This window comes from Pseudophryne corroboree, chromosome 2 (genome assembly GCF_028390025.1).
Source record: "Pseudophryne corroboree isolate aPseCor3 chromosome 2, aPseCor3.hap2, whole genome shotgun sequence".
Lineage (NCBI taxonomy): Eukaryota > Metazoa > Chordata > Amphibia > Anura > Myobatrachidae > Pseudophryne > Pseudophryne corroboree.
This window is the reverse complement of record NC_086445.1, coordinates 347,779,271-347,798,131: the sequence shown is the minus strand read 5'-3', so window position 1 is coordinate 347,798,131 and position 18,861 is coordinate 347,779,271. Positions and strand designations below refer to the sequence as shown.

General features: G+C 47.5%; 1 protein-coding gene across 4 annotated transcripts in view; it reads right to left on the bottom strand.

Annotated features, from left to right (window-relative positions):
• Positions 1-18,861, bottom strand: part of LOC135019092 (regucalcin-like) — a 282,886-nt gene that overhangs the window by 187,316 nt on the left and 76,709 nt on the right. For 3 of the 4 annotated variants that reach the window (XM_063953073.1, XM_063953072.1, XM_063953074.1), the window contains 3 exons: positions 6,911-7,068; positions 5,365-5,424; positions 4,604-4,686 (listed from right to left, as the gene is read on the bottom strand). In XM_063953073.1, the coding sequence (XP_063809143.1) occupies positions 4,604-4,686; positions 5,365-5,413 (132 nt within the window). In that variant the 5' untranslated portion in view covers positions 5,414-5,424; positions 6,911-7,068. The remainder of the gene's footprint in view (positions 1-4,603; positions 4,687-5,364; positions 5,425-6,910; positions 7,069-18,861) is intronic. The other variant, XM_063953071.1, reaches the window with a different exon arrangement.

Sequence of the window (18,861 nt, the reverse complement as noted above, 5' to 3'; positions counted from 1 at the left end):
GGGGATGATTCTGGACACAGTCCAGAAAAAAGTGTTTCTCCCGGAGGAGAAAGCCAGGGAGTTGTCTTCTCTAGTCAGAGACCTCCTGAAACCAAAACAGGTATCGGTGCATCACTGCACGCGGGTCCTGGGAAAGATGGTAGCTTCTTACGAAGCAATTCCATTCGGCAGGTTCCATGCCAGAATCTTTCAGTGGGACCTGTTGGACAAGTGGTCCGGATCGCATCTTCAGATGCATCGCTTGATAACCCTGTCTGCAAGAACCAGGGTGTCTCTTCTGTGGTGGCTGCAGAGTGCTCATCTTCTGGAGGGTCGCAGATTCGGCATTCAGGACTGGGTCCTGGTGACCACGGATGCCAGCCTGCGAGGCTGGGGGGCAGTCACAAAGGGAAGAAACTTCCAAGGACTATGGACAAGTCAGGAGACTTCCCTTCACATAAATATTCTGGAACTAAGGGCCATCTACAATGCCCTAAGTCAAGCAAAATCCCTGCTCCTACACCAGCCGGTGCTGATCCAGTCAGACAACATCACGGCAGTCGCCCATGTGAATCGACAGGGCGGCACAAGAAGCAGGATGGCAATGACAGAAGCCACAAGAATTCTCCGATGGGCGGAAAATCATGTACTAGCACTGTCAGCAGTGTTCATTCCGGGAGTGGACAACTGGGAAGCAGACTTCCTCAGCAGACACGACCTCCAGAAGTCTTCCAAATGATTGTACATCAGTGGGGTCGTCCACAGGTGGACATGATGGCGTCCCGCCTAAACAAAAAACTAGAGAGGTATTGCGCCAGGTCAAGAGACCCTCAAGCGATAGCTGTGGACGCTCTGGTGACACCGTGGGTGTACCAGTCAGTTTATGTGTTCCCTCCGCTGCCTCTCATACCAAAGGTATTGGGAATAATAAGAAAGCGAGGAGTAAACACAATTCTCGTGGTTCCGGATTGGCCAAGAAGAACATGGTACCCGGAACTTCAAGAGATGATCTCAGAGGACCCGTGGCCTCTGCCGCTAAGACAAGACCTGCTACAGCAGGGGCCCTGTCTGTTCCAAGACTTACCACGGCTGCGTTTGACGGCATGGCGGTTGAACGCCGGATCCTGAAAGAAAAGGGCATTCCGGAGGAAGTCATTCCTACGCTTATTAAAGCCAGGAAAGAGGTTACAGCAAATCATTATCACCGCATATGGCGGAAATATGTTGCATGGTGTGAGGCCGAAAAGGCCCCAACTGAGGAATTTCAACTAGGTCGATTTCTGCATTTCCTGCAAGCAGGAGTGAATATGGGCCTAAAACTGGGTTCCATTAAGGTACAGATCTCGGCTCTATCGATTTTCTTTCAGAAAGAACTAGCTTCAGTACCTGAAGTTCAGACATTTGTAAAGGGAGTGCTGCATATTCAGCCCCCATATGTGCCTCCTGTGGCACCTTGGGATCTCAACGTGGTGTTGAGTTTCTTAAAATCACATGGTTTGAACCACTAAAAACCGTGGATCTGAAATATCTCACGTGGAAGGTGGTCATGTTATTGGCCTTGGCTTCTGCCAGGCGAGTATCAGAATTGGCGGCTTTGTCTTATAAAAGCCCTTATCTGATTTTCCATATGGATAGGGCAGAATTGAGGACTCGTCCCCAGTTTCTCCCTAAGGTGGTGTCAGCGTTTCATTTGAACCAGCCTATTGTGGTGCCTGCGGCCACTAGGGACTTGGAGGACTCCAAGTTGTTAGACGTGGTCAGGGCCCTGAAAATATATGTTTCCAGGACGGCTGGAGTCAGAAAATCTGACTCGCTGTTTATCCTATATGCACCCAACAAGCTGGGTGCTCCTGCTTCTAAGCAGACTATTGCTCGTTGGATTTGTAGTACAATTCAACTTGCACATTCTGTGGCAGGCGTGCCACAGCCAAAATCTGTCAATGCCCATTCCACAAGGAAGGTGGGCTCATCTTGGGCGGCTGCCCGAGGGGTCTCGGCTTTACAACTTTGCCGAGCTGCTACTTGGTCAGGGGCAAACACGTTTGCAAAATTCTATAAATTTGATACCCTGGCTGAGGAGGACCTGGAGTTCTCTCATTCGGTGTTGCAGAGTCATCCGCACTCTCCCGCCCGTTTGGGAGCTTTGGTATAATCCCCATGGTCCTTACGGAGTTCCCAGCATCCACTAGGACGTCAGAGAAAATAAGAATTTACTCACCGGTAATTCTATTTCTCGTAGTCCGTAGTGGATGCTGGGCGCCCATCCCAAGTGCGGTTTATCTGCAATACTTGTACATAGTTATTGTTAACTAAATCGGGTTATTGTTGAGCCATCTGTTGAGAGGCTCAGTTGTTTCATACTGTTAACTGGGTTTCATATCACAAGTTGTACGGTGTGATTGGTGTGACTGGTATGAGTCTTACCCGGGATTCAAAATCCTTCCTTATTGTGTACGCTCGTCCGGGCACAGTATCCTAACTGAGGCTTGGAGGAGGGTCATAGTGGGAGGAGCCAGTGCACACCAGGTAGTCTGAAATCTTTCTAGAGTGCCCAGCCTCCTTCGGAGCCCGCTATTCCCCATGGTCCTTACGGAGTTCCCAGCATCCACTACGGACTACGAGAAATAGAATTACCGGTGAGTAAATTCTTATTTTTTCAAGAACCCCTGGTGAAAGCTAAACAATTTGCACACAAACCATCCTGAACCAAATCCTGAGAGGATAACACAGCTTTGCAAGACAAACATGATTTGAGTGTTGGTGTTGCTGTGAGTATATCTTCCTCACCTTTGCAGCTCTTAGACATGATAAATAATCAACACTTCCACAGTGTACATAATTTGTGACTGTAATCACTTTAAGCTTTTTAAAGTGACATAAAAATCGGACCCTACCCATGCACCAGCATTGAGGATCGGAATAGAACAAAACTGACAGAATATAGTAAAGTCAGCAATCACACTAGCAGTCAGTCACGTTATACATTAGAATAATAAGCAATATGAGCACATCATCAACTACATTTCAAGTATGTAGGAGAACATATTACTGAATCATGCTTAAACAGATCTAATGTATTCAGACGCATTGCGAAAGAATCAACAGTATATGTATACAGACTCATATGCAATAGGCACTTATCTAACTATTCATACTAAAAAAAGGTAGATAGAGACTTAGTGCTGTATTACCCGTACTCAGTAGAGTGGGATACAGGGAGACTCACATCGCTTCCAGGACCGATCAATACGTTAGCAAACGCAGAGTGGATCCAGACGCTACTAGTGTACACTGCCGCTCCATGAACCTATAGTGAACACAGACGCACCAGTCACACAGACGCCTATGCTGCGACTGGGTCCCCTTTGTGTACAGGGTCTGAGACGGAAGTGGGAAACAGTTCATTGCAGACTCGGAAGAAACTGGTCATGAACCGGGGGGAGGGGCAACCAGGGGAGCGTCTGACTCCAACTGCCGACATCAACCCTAGGGATCACGGCCTCATACTATTCCTGGAGCCTCTGATCCCTAAGGCCACCAAGGTGGCAGCCGCGTCAGCGACTGTTTGGTAGTCTCCTCCCAAAACAGTGCGGCTGTGTCCGTATTCCCCTCCTAAGCGGAACCGATGCTTTACCTTGTCCCAGTGCTCTGGCCACAGCCTGCTAACGTCTGCTGGACCTGCTAGTATATCCGACACAGACGCCCTCCAAAACAGCACAGTACTCGTAGGTAAGCGTTGTCGCGACCCGACGGAGAGTTGTTGGAGTGACTCTTTCTAAGGTACGTATAAGAGGCTGTTTAGAAAGATTGCTCAGAAAAATAGTAAGACTATAAAAATAAAATAAGAACGCTTACGGCTGCTAAAAACCAGCAGCCCTCTGACCATGGTTTGGCTCCTGCTGCACCAAACAAAAAACTGATGTGCCTGAGCCAGGAACATATGGACGGGCCCGTTGCATGCTGGGAGGCCAAAAAGCTTTAACCGATTGGTGCAAATCCGCTGTCGCTTCATCATATCCCTATTGTTATCCTGTGGACCCTGCCGGAGAAATGAGGAGTACTATGAATGTGGAGTACAATCATACTGAAACCTTGTGACTGACAAGTTATCAAAAGGACTCTCTGGGAGGGTTGTTGTAATCCAGAAAAAATAACTTTATACTCATCATTGCAGAGTAAAAGACTGATTTATCCACCAATTCTTGCACCAAGTTGGGGCTTCACATTTGTCCTTGTTTTTCACAATGGGAAGTGCTGTATGTAAAACAAGATATGCGCCAGATTGAAAAATCAAACGCCTCTGATTTTCAATAGGCTGCAGAGTTTGATATATGCGCACTAGAAGGTATGCACTGTTATTTTATCTTAGTACATGAGCTCGGCAACATACCTCTATACCCCATGGTTCCATTGCCCTCCAATGTGTAACAGTGAAATACACTGTATGCAAAAGTTAACAAAATGCTGAGCTTATTATGTGTTATTGTTATGTGTTCTTGTTCACAACACGTGGAGCAGTGAAGACCATAGTAGTAGCCAAGAGAATGGCTACTGAAGACTCTACAGATCAATAAGGCGATTGGCTCAAACAATGACTTCACATAACCTGAAACGTCCTATATACCTCGGCAGATTTCTTTTCTTCCTCGGTTGTGTTTTTGGCTTTGTTCCTGTACTGAAAACAGGAGGAAAAGGAGGTTGAAGGACCTGCAAATAAAATAAGAATACATTACTGGAGATGCATTACTAAAATGATTTGCTTTAAATTAAGTACTATTGCAAAGATTAGTAAAACGTCTTGTGGACATGGGAACATACTCACTGGTGACCTTTCACTAAAAAAAAAACCAACCTATAAAACATTTGCTTTACATAACGCATACAGCAATTGAATTCAGCAGTCACGCTGCTTGGCCAGCATTGTGCTGGATCCCTGTGTGCCTTTTGGCATCAACAGAGGATAAAATGGTATTTACAGGGCCCCATGTTATATAACATTGCAAAGTAAGCAGCTCTTCTTAAACGGTGCCCAAAAAGTCCCAAAAATTACAAACCCTGTATGTCCTATGGAAGGTAGTGTGTTTCTAGGGGGTTTTCAAGGGGTTTTTAAGTTGCTTCAATGCTTTTTATTGATAAACATATAATTGCATTTGCTTTAAGTAATAGACCAAAAGGCTGGAACCAGCGCAGGATAATTCATCAGGAAAAGGTTATCCTTTTACCCAAGCCCAGCCAAGCCACGCCACTGCAGCTCATACCTTTCATTGTGGTACACTATTAAGATGGAGAGAACCTAAATCTACAAGCCTCTAAATGATAACAATAAACCTTCAAGTGAAAGCAGTAGGTCCAGTGGTGATAAAAACTGGATCTGGTGCGACTTACTTTCATTGTCTGAGCTGTCACTGCTGCTGAGGTGCCTGAGACGTTTCATCTTGACGCATCCTAAAGAAACACAAAATAGCAAATAAGAAAAAAAAAAAAAAAAAAAGACACCAAAATGCTAAAATGTGGAATAGAATCAACTGCAATAAAAGAGAATGTGTTGCCCAATGTAACATTTGTACACACAAGGGTTATTTTTAATGCAATTGACCTTTATTAAAGAGATTAACTAAAATACAATAACAATATGAAAGGGTCTTCGATAATGTCACAGGAGGTGGAATGGGCAGCACTTTGACAGGCCATGAGTGTGATATGTGCATAACAAATCACTGTGCGAGGCCACTCAGGCCAGCAGCTGATATATACTCTCCTGGAGTGCAGACACATAGTCAGCAGGTTTCCTCATCACATTCCTTATACTGTAAACAAGTAGCTGGGGAAAATCAAATTTTTTAAGGAGCATATTAATATTGTGGAGAAACATCAGAACACATTGGAAGAAGATCTATTAAACCTTGGAGAGAGATCAAGTAGAGAATTTGCCACTACCAACCAATTGGCATATAACAGTCATTTTATAGACTGCTAGATAAAGGACAATTGGAAGCTTTTTCTCTCTTGAATGTTTGATAAATCTCCTCCTAATCAGGGCCACCATCAAGGTGGGGACTGTAGTCACGGGCCCATACACTCTGACAAAGTTAGGGGGCCCGACCACTCCTCCCGCCCACTCGCTAGCTGCTACAGCAATGCCCTGCTGCAATAAAGTTTTGTGTTTCTTTGACCAGGCGCACATGACGCATGTTGCGCAACTGAAAGTGAGGAACTGCACACGAGGAATGGAGCACCCAGAACAGAAGTAGATGGTTACGGTAAGTGTCATGTTATGTGGGTGAGGGGACTGGCTGGGGCTGCTGATACAAGGAGAAGAAGGGGAGGGGGAGCTGGCTGCTGAGACAGAAAAGGGGAGGGGGGGGGGGGGGGGAGAGCGGCTGCTGAGACAGAATGGAGGACTAGCTGGAGCAACACTGTGGGGATGTAGCTACAGACATGGGTCGAGGCTGAAGAGAACTGGGGGAAAAGGTGGGGGAGCCCTGTCTATTTAGTCAGTCCTGGGCCCCACAATTGCTGATGGCAGCACTTGTCCCATTATCTGAGTACCAACATGAAATGTTCACACAGCAGAAGCAATAGATTAATTATGGATTTGCTACAGAAGTTTTAGAGAAAACAGCTGCTACCCAGAGTGTGGGAATACACCAACATATGTAGCAGGGTCACCTACAGTGGCAGTTGCAGAGGTGGGGCTGCAGCACAGTCCAAAATTCAAATGGGGGAGCCACACCAAACATCACCGGCTGGGACTAACTGGCAGTTGGTGTGGCTCTCCTGTTTGAATTTTGGACTGTGCTGCAGCCCCACCTCTGGAGCTGCCACTGGTCACCTATATAGAGCATAAAAGTGAATAAAATCCTAAAATGAATGTAAGCATTAGCAAGTATTCAATAAAGTAAAAAATGGCATCTATTTAAGAACATTTTACCTCAGAAGCAGACTGGAATTACAGAAATCGGATTTGATACTAAATAGCCCATTGTGAAGTGCAGCACCAGACTGCTGAGTTAGGAACTGTTTATGTCTGGGAGCATTTTATACAAGCGATGGAAATCTGCCAGGTCCTCTGAAGAAGGGATGTGACACCTGTTGCAAAGCAAAACATTAAATAAGCCAGCTGTATCATTTCTAAATGTTTTACACAGTTGTATACCACATAGGAGTTAAATAGAATAGTAAGTGTTGATAATGTAGAACGATCTTAATTTGAACAAAATAAATAAGGGTTCTTTAACAGCCAGACAATTTGCAAGATTACAATAAACATCACTCTACAATAAGCCACATTCCTGTGCATACACACTTTATGATTGCAGTGAAAAATAAGAATTTACTCACCGGTAATTTTATTTCTCGTAGTCCGTAGTGGATGCTGGGTACTCCGTAAGGACCATGGGGTATAGACGGGCTCCGCAGGAGACTGGGCACTCTTAAAAGAAAGATTAGGTACTATATCTGGTGTGCACTGGCTCCTCCCTCTATGCCCCTCCTCCAGACCTCAGTTAGGGAAACTGTGCCCGGAAGAGCTGACATTACTAGGAAAGGATTTGGAATCCAGGGTAAGACTCATACCAGCCACACCAATCACACCGTACAACTCGTGATAACTATACCCAGTTAACAGTATGAACAATAACTGAGCCTCTCTCAACAGATGGCTCATACAATAACCCTTTAGTTAAGCAATAACTATATACATGTATTGCAGAGAGTCCGCACTTGGGACGGGCTCCCAGCATCCACTACGGACTACGAGAAATAGATTTACCGGTGAGTAAATTCTTATTTTCTCTGACGTCCTAGTGGATGCTGGGTACTCCGTAAGGACCATGGGGATTATACCAAAGCTCCCAAACGGGCGGGAGAGTGCGGATGACTCTGCAGCACCGAATGAGCAAACTCAAGGTCCTCCTCAGCCAGGGTATCAAACTTGTAGAATTTTGCAAAAGTGTTTGAACCCGACCAAGTAGCAGCTCGGCAAAGTTGTAAAGCAGAGACCCCTCGGGCAGCCGCCCAAGAAGAGCCCACCTTCCTCGTGGAATGGGCTTTTACTGATTTAGGATGCGGCAGTCCAGCCGCAGAATGTGCAAGCTGAATCGTGCTACAGATCCAGCGAGCAATAGTCTGCTTTTAAGCAGGAGCACCCAGCTTGTTGGGTGCATGCAGGATAAATAGCGAGTCAGTTTTTCTGACTCTAGCCGTCCTGGAAACATAAAGTTTCAGGGCCAGGACTACGTCCAGCAACTTGGAATCCTCCAAGTCCCTAGTAGCCGCAGGCACCACAATAGGTTGGTTCAAATGAAACGATGATACCACCTTAGGGAGAAATTGGGGACGAGTCCTCCCTTCTGCCCTTTCCATATGGAAGATCAGATATGGGCTTTTACATGACAAAGCCGCCAATTCTGACACACGCCTAGTCCAAGCTAAGGCCAAAAGCATGACCACTTTCCACGTGAGATATTTTAGCTCCACGGTCTTAAGTGGCTCAAACCAGTGGGATTTTAGGAATCCAACACACGTTAAGATCCCAAGGTGCCACTGGAGGCACAAAAGGGGCTGAATATGCAGCACCCCTGTAACAACGTCTGAACTTCAGGCAGTGAAGCCAGTTCTTTTTGAGAGAAAAAGGGATAGGGCCGAAATCTTGGCCTTTATGGATCCTAATTTTAGGCCCATAGTCACTCCTGACTGTAGGAAGTGCAGGAATCGACCCCCCTGGAATTCCTCTGTAGGGCCTTCCCGGCCACACACCAAGCAACCTATTTTCGCCATATACAGTGAAAAAGTCTTGCTGTCACGTCTTTCCTAGCCTTTATCAGCGTAGGAATAACTGCATCCGGAATGCCCTTTTCCGCTAGGACCCGGCGTTCAACCGCCATGCCGTCCAACGCAGCCGCGGTAAGTCTTGGATCAGACAGGGTCCCTGTTGCAACATCTCCTGACTGAGAGGCAGAGGCCATGGGTCCTCTGAGAGCATTTCTTGCAGTTCCGGGTACCGAGTCCTTCTTGGCCAATCCGGAGCAAAGAATATTGTTCACACTCCTCCGTTTATTACAATTCTCAGCCCTTGGGTCTGAGAGGAAGAGGAGGGAATATATAGACCGACTGGAACACCCACGGTGTTACTAATGCGACCACAGCTATCGCCTGAGAGTCCCTTGACCCAGCGTAAAACCTTTTTTATCTTTTTGAGGTGGGACGCCATGTAGTCCACCTGAGGCAGTTTCCATCAATTTGCAAAACTGCGTGAAGACTTCCTGATGAAGTCACCACTTTCCCGGGTGGAGGTCGTGTCCACTCCCGGAATGAACACTGCTGACAGTGCGCTTACTTGATTCTCCGCCCAGCGAAGAATTCTGGTGGCTTCTACCCTCGCCACCCTGCTCCTTGTGCCGCCCTGGCGGTTTACATGAGCCCCTGCGGTCTGACTGGATCAGAACCGGTTGGTCGCGAAGCAGGAACTCCGCTTGACTTAGGGCGTTGTATATGGCCCTTAGTTCCAGGATATTGATGTGAAGGCAAGTCTGTTGGCTTGACCACAAACCTTGGAATTTTCTTCCCTGTGTAACTGCCCCCCACCCTCGGAGGCTTGCATCCGTGGTCACCAGGACCCAGTCCTGAATGCCGAATCTGTGGCCCTCGAGAAGGTGAGCACTCCGCAGCCACCAAAGGAGAGACACCCTGGCCCTGGGGGATAGGGTGATTAGCCGATGCATCTGAAGATGTGATCTGGACCACTTGTCCAGTAAGTTCCATTGTCCTTGCATGGAACCAGCCAAAGGGGATGGCCTCGTATGACGCCATCATCCTTCCCAGGACTCGAGTGCAGTGATGCACTGACACCTGTTTTGGTTTTCAATAGATTCCTGACCAGTGTCATGAGCTCCTGAGCTCTCTCTATCGGGAGATAAACCCTCTTCTGGTCTGTGTCTAGGATCATGCCTAGGCGAGGCAGATGAGCTGTAGGAATCAACTGCGACTTCGGAATATATAGAATCCAGTCGTGTTGCCGTTTCACTTCCAGAGAAGGTGATACGCTGTCCAGCAACTGCTCTCTTGATCTCGCTTTTACGAGGAGATCATCCAAGTATGTGATAATAGTGACACCTTGCTTCCGCAGGAGCACCATCATATCCGCCATTACCTTGGTGAAATTGGTAATGACAATCCCGTACCGCAATTCTGAGGTACGCCTGATGAGGTGGATAAATGGGGACACGAAGGTATGCATCCCTTATGTCCCGATTCATTTCAGGCTTGCAATGACCGCTCTTAGCGATTCCATCTTGAACCTGAACCTTTTCAGGTATATGTTCAGGGATTTTAATTCAATATGGGTCTAACCGAACCGTCTGGTTTCGGGATTATAACATGGTCGAATAATAACACCCTCTTGTTGAAGGAGGGGACCCTTGACCACCACCTGTTGAAGATACAATTTACGAATTGCAGTTAACACTGGCTCCCTCTCTTGGGGGGAAGCCCGCCGGGTCCTTGGTGAGGGGGCATCTTCTCACAGTCCAGCCTGTATCCCTGCGATACAATTTCTATTGCCCAGGGATCTAACAGGGAGTGAACCCACTTGTGGCTAAACTTACGAAGGCGTGTCCCCACCGGGCCTAGCTCCGCCTGTGGAGCCCCAGCAACATGCGGTGGATTTTTGTAGAGGCCAGGGAGGACTTCTGTTCCTGGGGACTAGCTGTGTTGTACAGCTTCTTTCCTCTGCCCCCGGCTCTGACAAGAAAGGACGCACCTCAGACTTTCTTGTTTCTTTATTCGAAAAGCTGCATTTAATAATGTCGTGCTTTCCTAGGCTGTGCAGGAATATAAGGCCAAATATCAGAATTACCAGCTATAGCTGTGGAGACCAGGCCCGAGAACCTTTCTCCACGCAATCCTCAGCCTTCCATATGCCTCTTAAGTCGGCATCATCTGTCCAATGTATATTCTACAGGACACGTCAAGCAGAAATAGACATAGCTTTTGTCTCTAGGACCCAGTATACTCATGTCCCTTTGGGCATGCTTTATAATTATATATCTATCACTTAAGACAGCATCTTAAAATATTTATATGCATACTAGGGTCTCAATCTCTGCTGATAAGGTACCTGTCCACGCTGCCACAGCGCTATAAACCCATGCCGACACAATCGCCGGTCTGGGTAGTATACTAGAATGTGCACACTATCTGCAGGATCCCTGAGAATAGCTAGTGCAAACAGGACACCCAAGGGGAAGATTCTCAACACATCCTGGCCCTAGTGGGGAAAGGATACAGCCTGAGAATTCTCTTGTGGGAAGCTGCCGTCTCTTGTCTGGAGATTCCCGCTCTTTTTCCTCATGAGAGGAGGGAAATTTACCTCAGCATTCTTCCCCTTAACATGTGTACTCTCGTGTCAGGGACAGATGAGTCATCAGTGATATGCAAATCATCTTTTATTCCAATAATCATATATTGAATATCTTTTAGCCCTCTTGGCTGTAACTTTGCATTATCGTAGTCGACAGTGGAGTTAAACTCCGTGTCGATACTTTGTTATTTTGGATAGTGAGCATAGAGAGACTCTGAAGGACAGACCAGGGTAGATTTCCTTTCTGTTCCCTAACCTTTTGTGCAATAATTTTACCTCAGCACTTTCACATATCCAAACAGGTGTCGGCGTTGTTGACGGAGACACCCTCCCACACACTTATCCGCTCTATCACCTCCTTAGAGGAGCCTTTTACCTCAGACATGTCGACACACGCGTACCGACACACCACACACACAGGGGATGCTCTATTTGAAGACAGTTCCCCCACCAGGCCCTTTGGAGAGACAGAGAGAGAGTATGCCAGCACACACCACAGCGCTATATAATACAGGGATGTACACTATACTGAGTGATTTTTCCCCTATAGCAGCTTATATACACAGTTTTGCGCCTAAATTTATGTGCCCCCCCTCTCTTTTTTACCCTTTGTGTACCAGGATACTGCAGGGGAGAGCCTGGGGAGCTTCCTTCCAGCTGAGCTGTGAAGAGAAAATGGCGCCGGTGTGCTGAGGAAGAAGGCCCGGCCCCCTCAGCGGCGGGCTTCTGTCCTTTTATGTATTTTAATGGCGGGGGTTAATGCACATATACAGTTTATCAGACTGTATTATGTGCTTTTCGCCAAGTAAGGTAATCTAATTGCTGCCCAGGGCTGGGGCCCTGCACCCATCAGTGACCGGAGTGTGTGGTGTGCTAAGGGAGCAATGGCGCACAGCTGCAGTGCTGTGCGCTACCTTAATGAAGACCGGAGTCTTCAGCCGCCGATTTTCAACTTCTCTTCGTTCTTCTGGCTCTGCAAGGGGGACGGCGGCGCGGCTCCGGGACCGGACGACCGAGGACTGGGCCTGTGTTCGATCCCTCTGGAGCTAATGGTGTCCAGTAGCCTTAGAAGCCCAAGCTAGCTGCAAGCAGGTAGGTTCGCTTCTCTCCCCTCAGTCCCACGTAGCAGTGAGTCTGTTGCCAGCAGATCTCACTGAAAATAAAAAAAACTAACAAATACTTTCTTTTCTAGGAAGCTCAGGAGAGCCCCTAGGGTGCATCCAGCTCAGGCCGGGCACAGATACTAACTGAGGTCTGGAGGAGGGGCATAGAGGGAGGAGCCAGTGCACACCAGATATAGTACCTAATCTTTCTTTTAAGAGTGCCCAGTCTCCTGCGGAGCCCTTCTATACCCCATGGTCCTTACGGAGTACCCAGCATCCACTAGGACGTCAGAGAAAAGATAATATACAGAGAAAAAAAAAAAAAATAGCAACAATTTTGCTGCACAGTTTCTATACACCCAACTTGTTCTTTCAGTAGGACATGTTAGTATCTGCATGTGTCTACAAGAAACCGGAGAAACAAGAAAACAAATATTACAGTTGCTAAAAGAGTGGGCTTCTAATTCATAAATGTCAGTAACAACATAAGAGACAGGGACTGGTAAGAAGCGGCGTACCACAGGCAGTTTCGTTTCTTGCGGCGGGCGAGCTGTGCAACCGCATGGGGGGCCCGCCGCGGCACTTCTGGTGTTATTTGCTTCCGCCCTCCTCCCGAGTACCCAGCTCGGGGGCTGGTGTTTCGCAGAATGACGCGGTTGCGTCATGACGCAATCGCGTCATTCCACGAATCTCCGCCCCCCGAGCTGGGTACTCGGGAAGAGGGAGCCAAGCTACAGGAAGGGCCGGCGCGACGAAAAGCGGGAAAAACAGCTTTAAACGTAAGTTTTTCTCTCTCTCTCTCTCCTCCCCCTCTGCCACCTGCCTAATGTATAAAATGGGGACACTCGCCTGCCGCAAAGTGTAAAATGGGGACACTTGCCTGCCGCAAAGTGCAAAATGGGGACACTCGCCTGCCATCAAGTGTAAAATGGGGACACTCGCCTGCCATCAAGTGTAAAATGGGGACACTCGCCTGCCATCATGTGTAAAATGGGGACACTCGCCTGCCACCATGTGTAAAATGGGGACACACGCTTGCCACAGTGTGTAAAATGGGGACACTCGCCTGCCATCGTGTGTAAAATGGGGACACTCGCCTGCTGTAATGTGTAAAATGTGGATTTAATGTATTAAGGATATTGCGGTGTATGGCAATATATAATTTTTTTTATTTTTTTCCTGTGGTCGCCGTGATCTGTCGGTGCAAGGTCAAAAACTGGGGTGTAAGGTAGTCTTTTCAGACAAGGCCACATCCATTTTAAAGAGACCACGTCCATTTTATCGAGGCCACGCCCCTATGCCAAGAGCGCCTTTTTCTTTTTATATCTGTATGGGGGGAAGGGGGCATTGTTTTTTTTTTTTTTATGTCAATGGCGGGGCGTATTTTTTAATCTTGCACTGGGAGCCAAATTGGCTAGAAACAGCCCTGACCACAGGTAACCCACGCAAGCACGGGGAGAATATACATGGTGGGAATGGAACCCATGACATGAGTGCCTTAGGCAGTAATGCTGACCATTACACCATCCGTACTGCCCCAAGTACACAACAGATATGCAAAGGAGTTCCTATTTATTTTATTCTTACACATCGCCACAGCAAAGTGATTTAACACTGCTTAGTAAAATGAGATTCTTCTCATATCAACCCAAAAAATAAAATATTTCTGTTTGAAACCAGCACTTCACCATTAATGTTTATGGAGGAGATTAACTGACTGATGTTCATGTGAAGAGATGGTGGCAGCACTGAGATCCTGAAGATCACCTCATTACACAGCAATTAAACAAGTGCCTGTTTAGAGTATTTTCTAATTAGATGGGTTCCACTGTAACAGCATTTGATGTGAGTGCTTAACACTTTCCCAAAATGATGCACGCAATACTTCTATAGCTTTTCCAATGCGCAAGTGGCGTATGTGAAAACCTGTTTGAAGGTCAATGATGCAGACTAAAGGTGCACACACACGGCGAGATTTATCCTTGTGATTTTGAACATGTAGACAAAATCGCAAGGAAAGTTAGCGCAAATCGCAAGGTGTGAGGCAGCTTGCGTACCGATTTGATCCTGCGGGGTCGGTATCGTAAGGCTAGATAGACTGTGCAGGCAAGTCAATTTTGAAAATCTAATTATAAAGTATAATCAAAATTGGCAATTAGTCAAAATCGCACACAGTCCATATTGCATAGCCAAAATCCAAACCGTGTGTATGCACCTTAAGTTTTAAACAGATAAAAATAGAATTTCCCCTTATCACCAGTCTATAAATCACCAGTGCAGCATAGTACTCATACCTAGTGCCTGAACACTATATCCAATATTTGTATAGGCACATAATTAGCAAAAAGCAATAATACCTTGGGTAATGTCAGCAGAAACATTAGGGATAGTATTTCCCATTTTCCTTAATGATATGCTCAGTGAGCATGAGTGCAACTTGGCATCAGAACTTCACACACTGTGAAACACCTATGTGACCTTGCCCAGTGACGCTTAAGCCCACTTCCTTTAGCAGGCACGTCAAGAGCCACAAGCACAGAGCGCACAAATTCATTCTAACTACGATCACAGTATTAGGGAAGATAGCAACCAACATACAGAGTTAAGGTGCATACACTGGGCGTTTTTTCCCAGTGTGTATGCTGAGCAATGATGTGAAATTCGCTGGTCGGAAAAATCGCATTGTGTATACACACTGAGCGATTTACACCCGGCCTATTGATTTTCATGGGGGTGAACCACTTTCCACAGTAGGAGACTGTGGAAAGTGGTTCACTCTGCCAGTAAAACAGGCCGAAGTACGGCGGCCAGCGATGATGCGGAAGAGTGCACTAGCGCTCATCGCCCGACCATACACACTAAGCGATTTTGAGCTCAAAACGCAAAAAAAAAATAAGATTTTACTTACCGGTAAATCTATTTCTCGTAGTCCGTAGAGGATGCTGGGGACTCCGTAAGGACCATGGGGATAGACGGGCTCCGCAGGAGACATGGGCACTTTAAGAAAGAATTTAGTTCCTGGTGTGCACTGGCTCCTCCCTCTATGCCCCTCCTCCAGACCTCAGTTAGAGAAACTGTGCCCAGAGGAGATGGACAGTACGAGGAAAGGATTTTGTTAATTCAAGGGCAAGATTCATACCAGCCACACCAATCATACCGTATAACTTGTGATAACTACCCAGTTAACAGTATGAAAACAACATATCATCAGTTCAAGACCGATGCAACTATAACATAACCCTTATTGAAGCAATAACTATATACAAGTATTGCAGAAGAAGTCCGCACTTGGGGCGGGCGCCCAGCATCCTCTACGGACTACGAGAAATAGATTTACTGGTAAGTAAAATCTTATTTTCTCTAACGTCCTAGAGGATGCTGGGGACTCCGTAAGGACCATGGGGATTATACCAAAGCTCCCAAACGGGCGGGAGAGTGCGGATGACTCTGCAGCACCGATTGAGCAAACAGGAGGTCCTCCTCAGCCAGGGTATCAAACTTATAGAACTTTGCAAAGGTGTTAGACCCCGACCAAGTAGCTGCTCGGCACAACTGTAATGCCGAGACCCCTCGGGCAGCGGCCCAAGAAGAGCCCACTTTCGTAGTGGAATGGGCCTTAACCGATTTCGGTAACGGCAATCCTGCCGTAGAATGCGCCTGCTGAATCGTGTTACAGATCCAGCGAGCAATAGTCTGCTTTGAAGCAGGAGCGCCAACCTTGTTGGCCGCATACAGAACAAACAGAGCTTCAGTCTTCCTGATTCTAGCCATTCTGGTCACATAAATCTTCAAAGCCCTGACCACATCCAGGGACTCGGAATCCTCCACGTCCCGTGTAGCCACAGGCACGACAATAGGTTGGTTCATATGAAAAGATGAGACCACCTTTGGCAGAAATTGGAGGACAAGTCCACAACTCTGCCCTACCCACGTGAAAAAACAAGTATGGGCTTTTATGTGATAAAGCCGCCAATTCTGAAACACGTCTAGCCGAAGCTAATGCCAACAACATGACCACTTTCCACAAAAGTCTGTACTTCAGGAAGAGAGGCTAATTCTCTTTGAAAGAAAATGGATAAGGCCGAAATTTGGACCTTTATGGACCCTAATTTTAGGCCCAAAGTCACTCCTGTTTGAAGAAAGTGAAGCAGACGGCCCAAATGGAACTCCTCCGTAGGAGCAACTCTGGCCTCACACCAAGAAACATATTTCCGCCATATACGGTGATAATGTTTTAACGTCACGTCTTTCCTAGCCTTGATCAGGGTAGGAATGACTTCCTCCGGAATTCCTTTTTCCGCTAGGATCCGGCGTTCAACTGCCATGCCATCAAACGCAGCCGCGGTAAGTCTTGGAACAGACAGGGCCCCTACCGCAGCAGGTCCTGCCTTAGAGGAAGAGGCCACGGATCTTCTGTGAGCAACTCTTGCAGCTCCGGATACCAAGTCCTCCGTGGCCAATCTGAAACAATGAGGATTGTTCTGACCCTGCTCATTCTTATTATTCTCAACACTTTGGGTATGAGAGGAAGGAGGAGGAAACTCATAGACCGATCTGAACACCCAAGGTGTCACCAGAGCGTCTACCGCTACCGCCTGAGGGTCCCTTGACCTGGCGTAATACCGCTTTAGCTTTTTGTTGAGACGGGATGCCATCATGTCGATTTGAGGCAGTCCCCATCGATCCGTGATCTGTGCGAAGACTTCTTGATGAAGTCCCCACTCTCCCGGATGCAGGTCGTGCCTGCTGAGGAAGTCCGCTTCCCAGTTGTCCACTCCCGGGATGAACACTGCTGATAGTGCGCTTACATGGCCTTCCGCCCAGTATAGAATCCTGGTCGCTTCTGCCATGGCCACTCTGCTCCTTGTTCCGCCTTGCCGGTTTATATGAGCCACTGCTGTGACGTTGTCCGACTGAATCAGAACCGGTTCTCTCCGAAGCAATTCCTCCGCTTGACACAGGGCGTTGTATATGGCCCTCAACTCCAGGACGTTGATGTGGAGACAAGTCTCTAGGTTTGACCAGAGACCTTGGAAATTTCTTCCCAGTGTTACTGCTCCCCAGCCTCGGAGGCTTGCGTCCGTGGTCACCAGGACCCAGTCCTGAATGCCGAACCTGCGACCCTCTAGCAGGTGAGCACTGTTCAGCCACCACAGGGGAGATGACCTGGTCCTGGGAGACCGGGTGATCCTTTGATGCATTCGTAAATGGGACCCGGACCACTTGTCCAAGAGGTCCCATTGAAAGGTCCTCGCATGGAACCTGACGAAAGGGATGGCCTCGTATGAAGCCACCATCTTCCCCAGGACCCGCGTGCAATGATGCACTGAAACCTTTTTTGGTTTTAATAGGTTCCTGACCATGGCTATGAGCTCCTGAACCTTTTCGATCGGAAGAAAAACCTTTTTCTGGTCTGTGTCTAGAATCAGGCCCAAAAAGGTCAGACGCGTTGTAGGGACTAGCTGGGACTTCGGTATATTGAGAATCCAGCTGTGTATCTGCAACGTCTTCATGGACAGAGACACGCTGTCCAGCAACTTCTCCCGAGATCTCGCCTTTATGAGGAGATCGTCCAAGTATGGGATAATTGTGACCCCCCTACCTGCGCAGGAGCACCATCATTTCCGCCATTACCTTGGTGAAAATCCTCGGGGCCGTGGAAAGCCCAAACGGCAACATCTGAAATTGGTAGTGACAGTCCTGCACTGCAAATCTCAGGAACGCCTGATGAGGGGAGAATATCGGAACATAAAGGTATGCATCCTTTATGTCCAGGGACACCATCCAATCCCCCCCCTCCAGGCTGGCGATGACCGCCCTGAGTGATTCCATCTTGAACCTCTTCAAGTACAGGTTCAGAGATTTTAGGTTTAAAATGGGTCTGACCGAACCTTCCGGTTTCGGAACCACAAACAGGGTCGAGTAATATCCCTCTCCTTGCTGGAGATGAGGAACTGTGACAATCACCTGTTGAACATACAATTTTTGGATTGCCGCCAACACTAGCTCCCTCTCTGACGGGGAAGCCGGCAGAGCCAATTTGAAAAAACGCCGAGGAGGCAAGTCTTCGAATTCCAGCCTGTATCCCTGAGAAACAATCTCTAATGCCCAGGGATCCACCTGCGAGTGAACCCAGACGTGGCTGAAAAACAAAAGACGAGCCCCCACTAGATCTGCCTCTCCCCGGGAAGCCCCAGCGTCATGCGGTGGACTTTGCAGAGGCAGGGGAGGACTTTTGCTCTTGGGAACTAGCTGTGTGCAGCTTCTTTCCCCTACCTTTCCCTCTGGCAACAAAAGGACGATCCTCGTACTGTTTTTATTGGAACGAAAGGACTGCATTTGATAATGAGGTGCCTTTTTTGTATGCTGCGGGGGGACATAAGGTAAGAAATTCGACTTACCAGCCGTAGAGACAAGGTC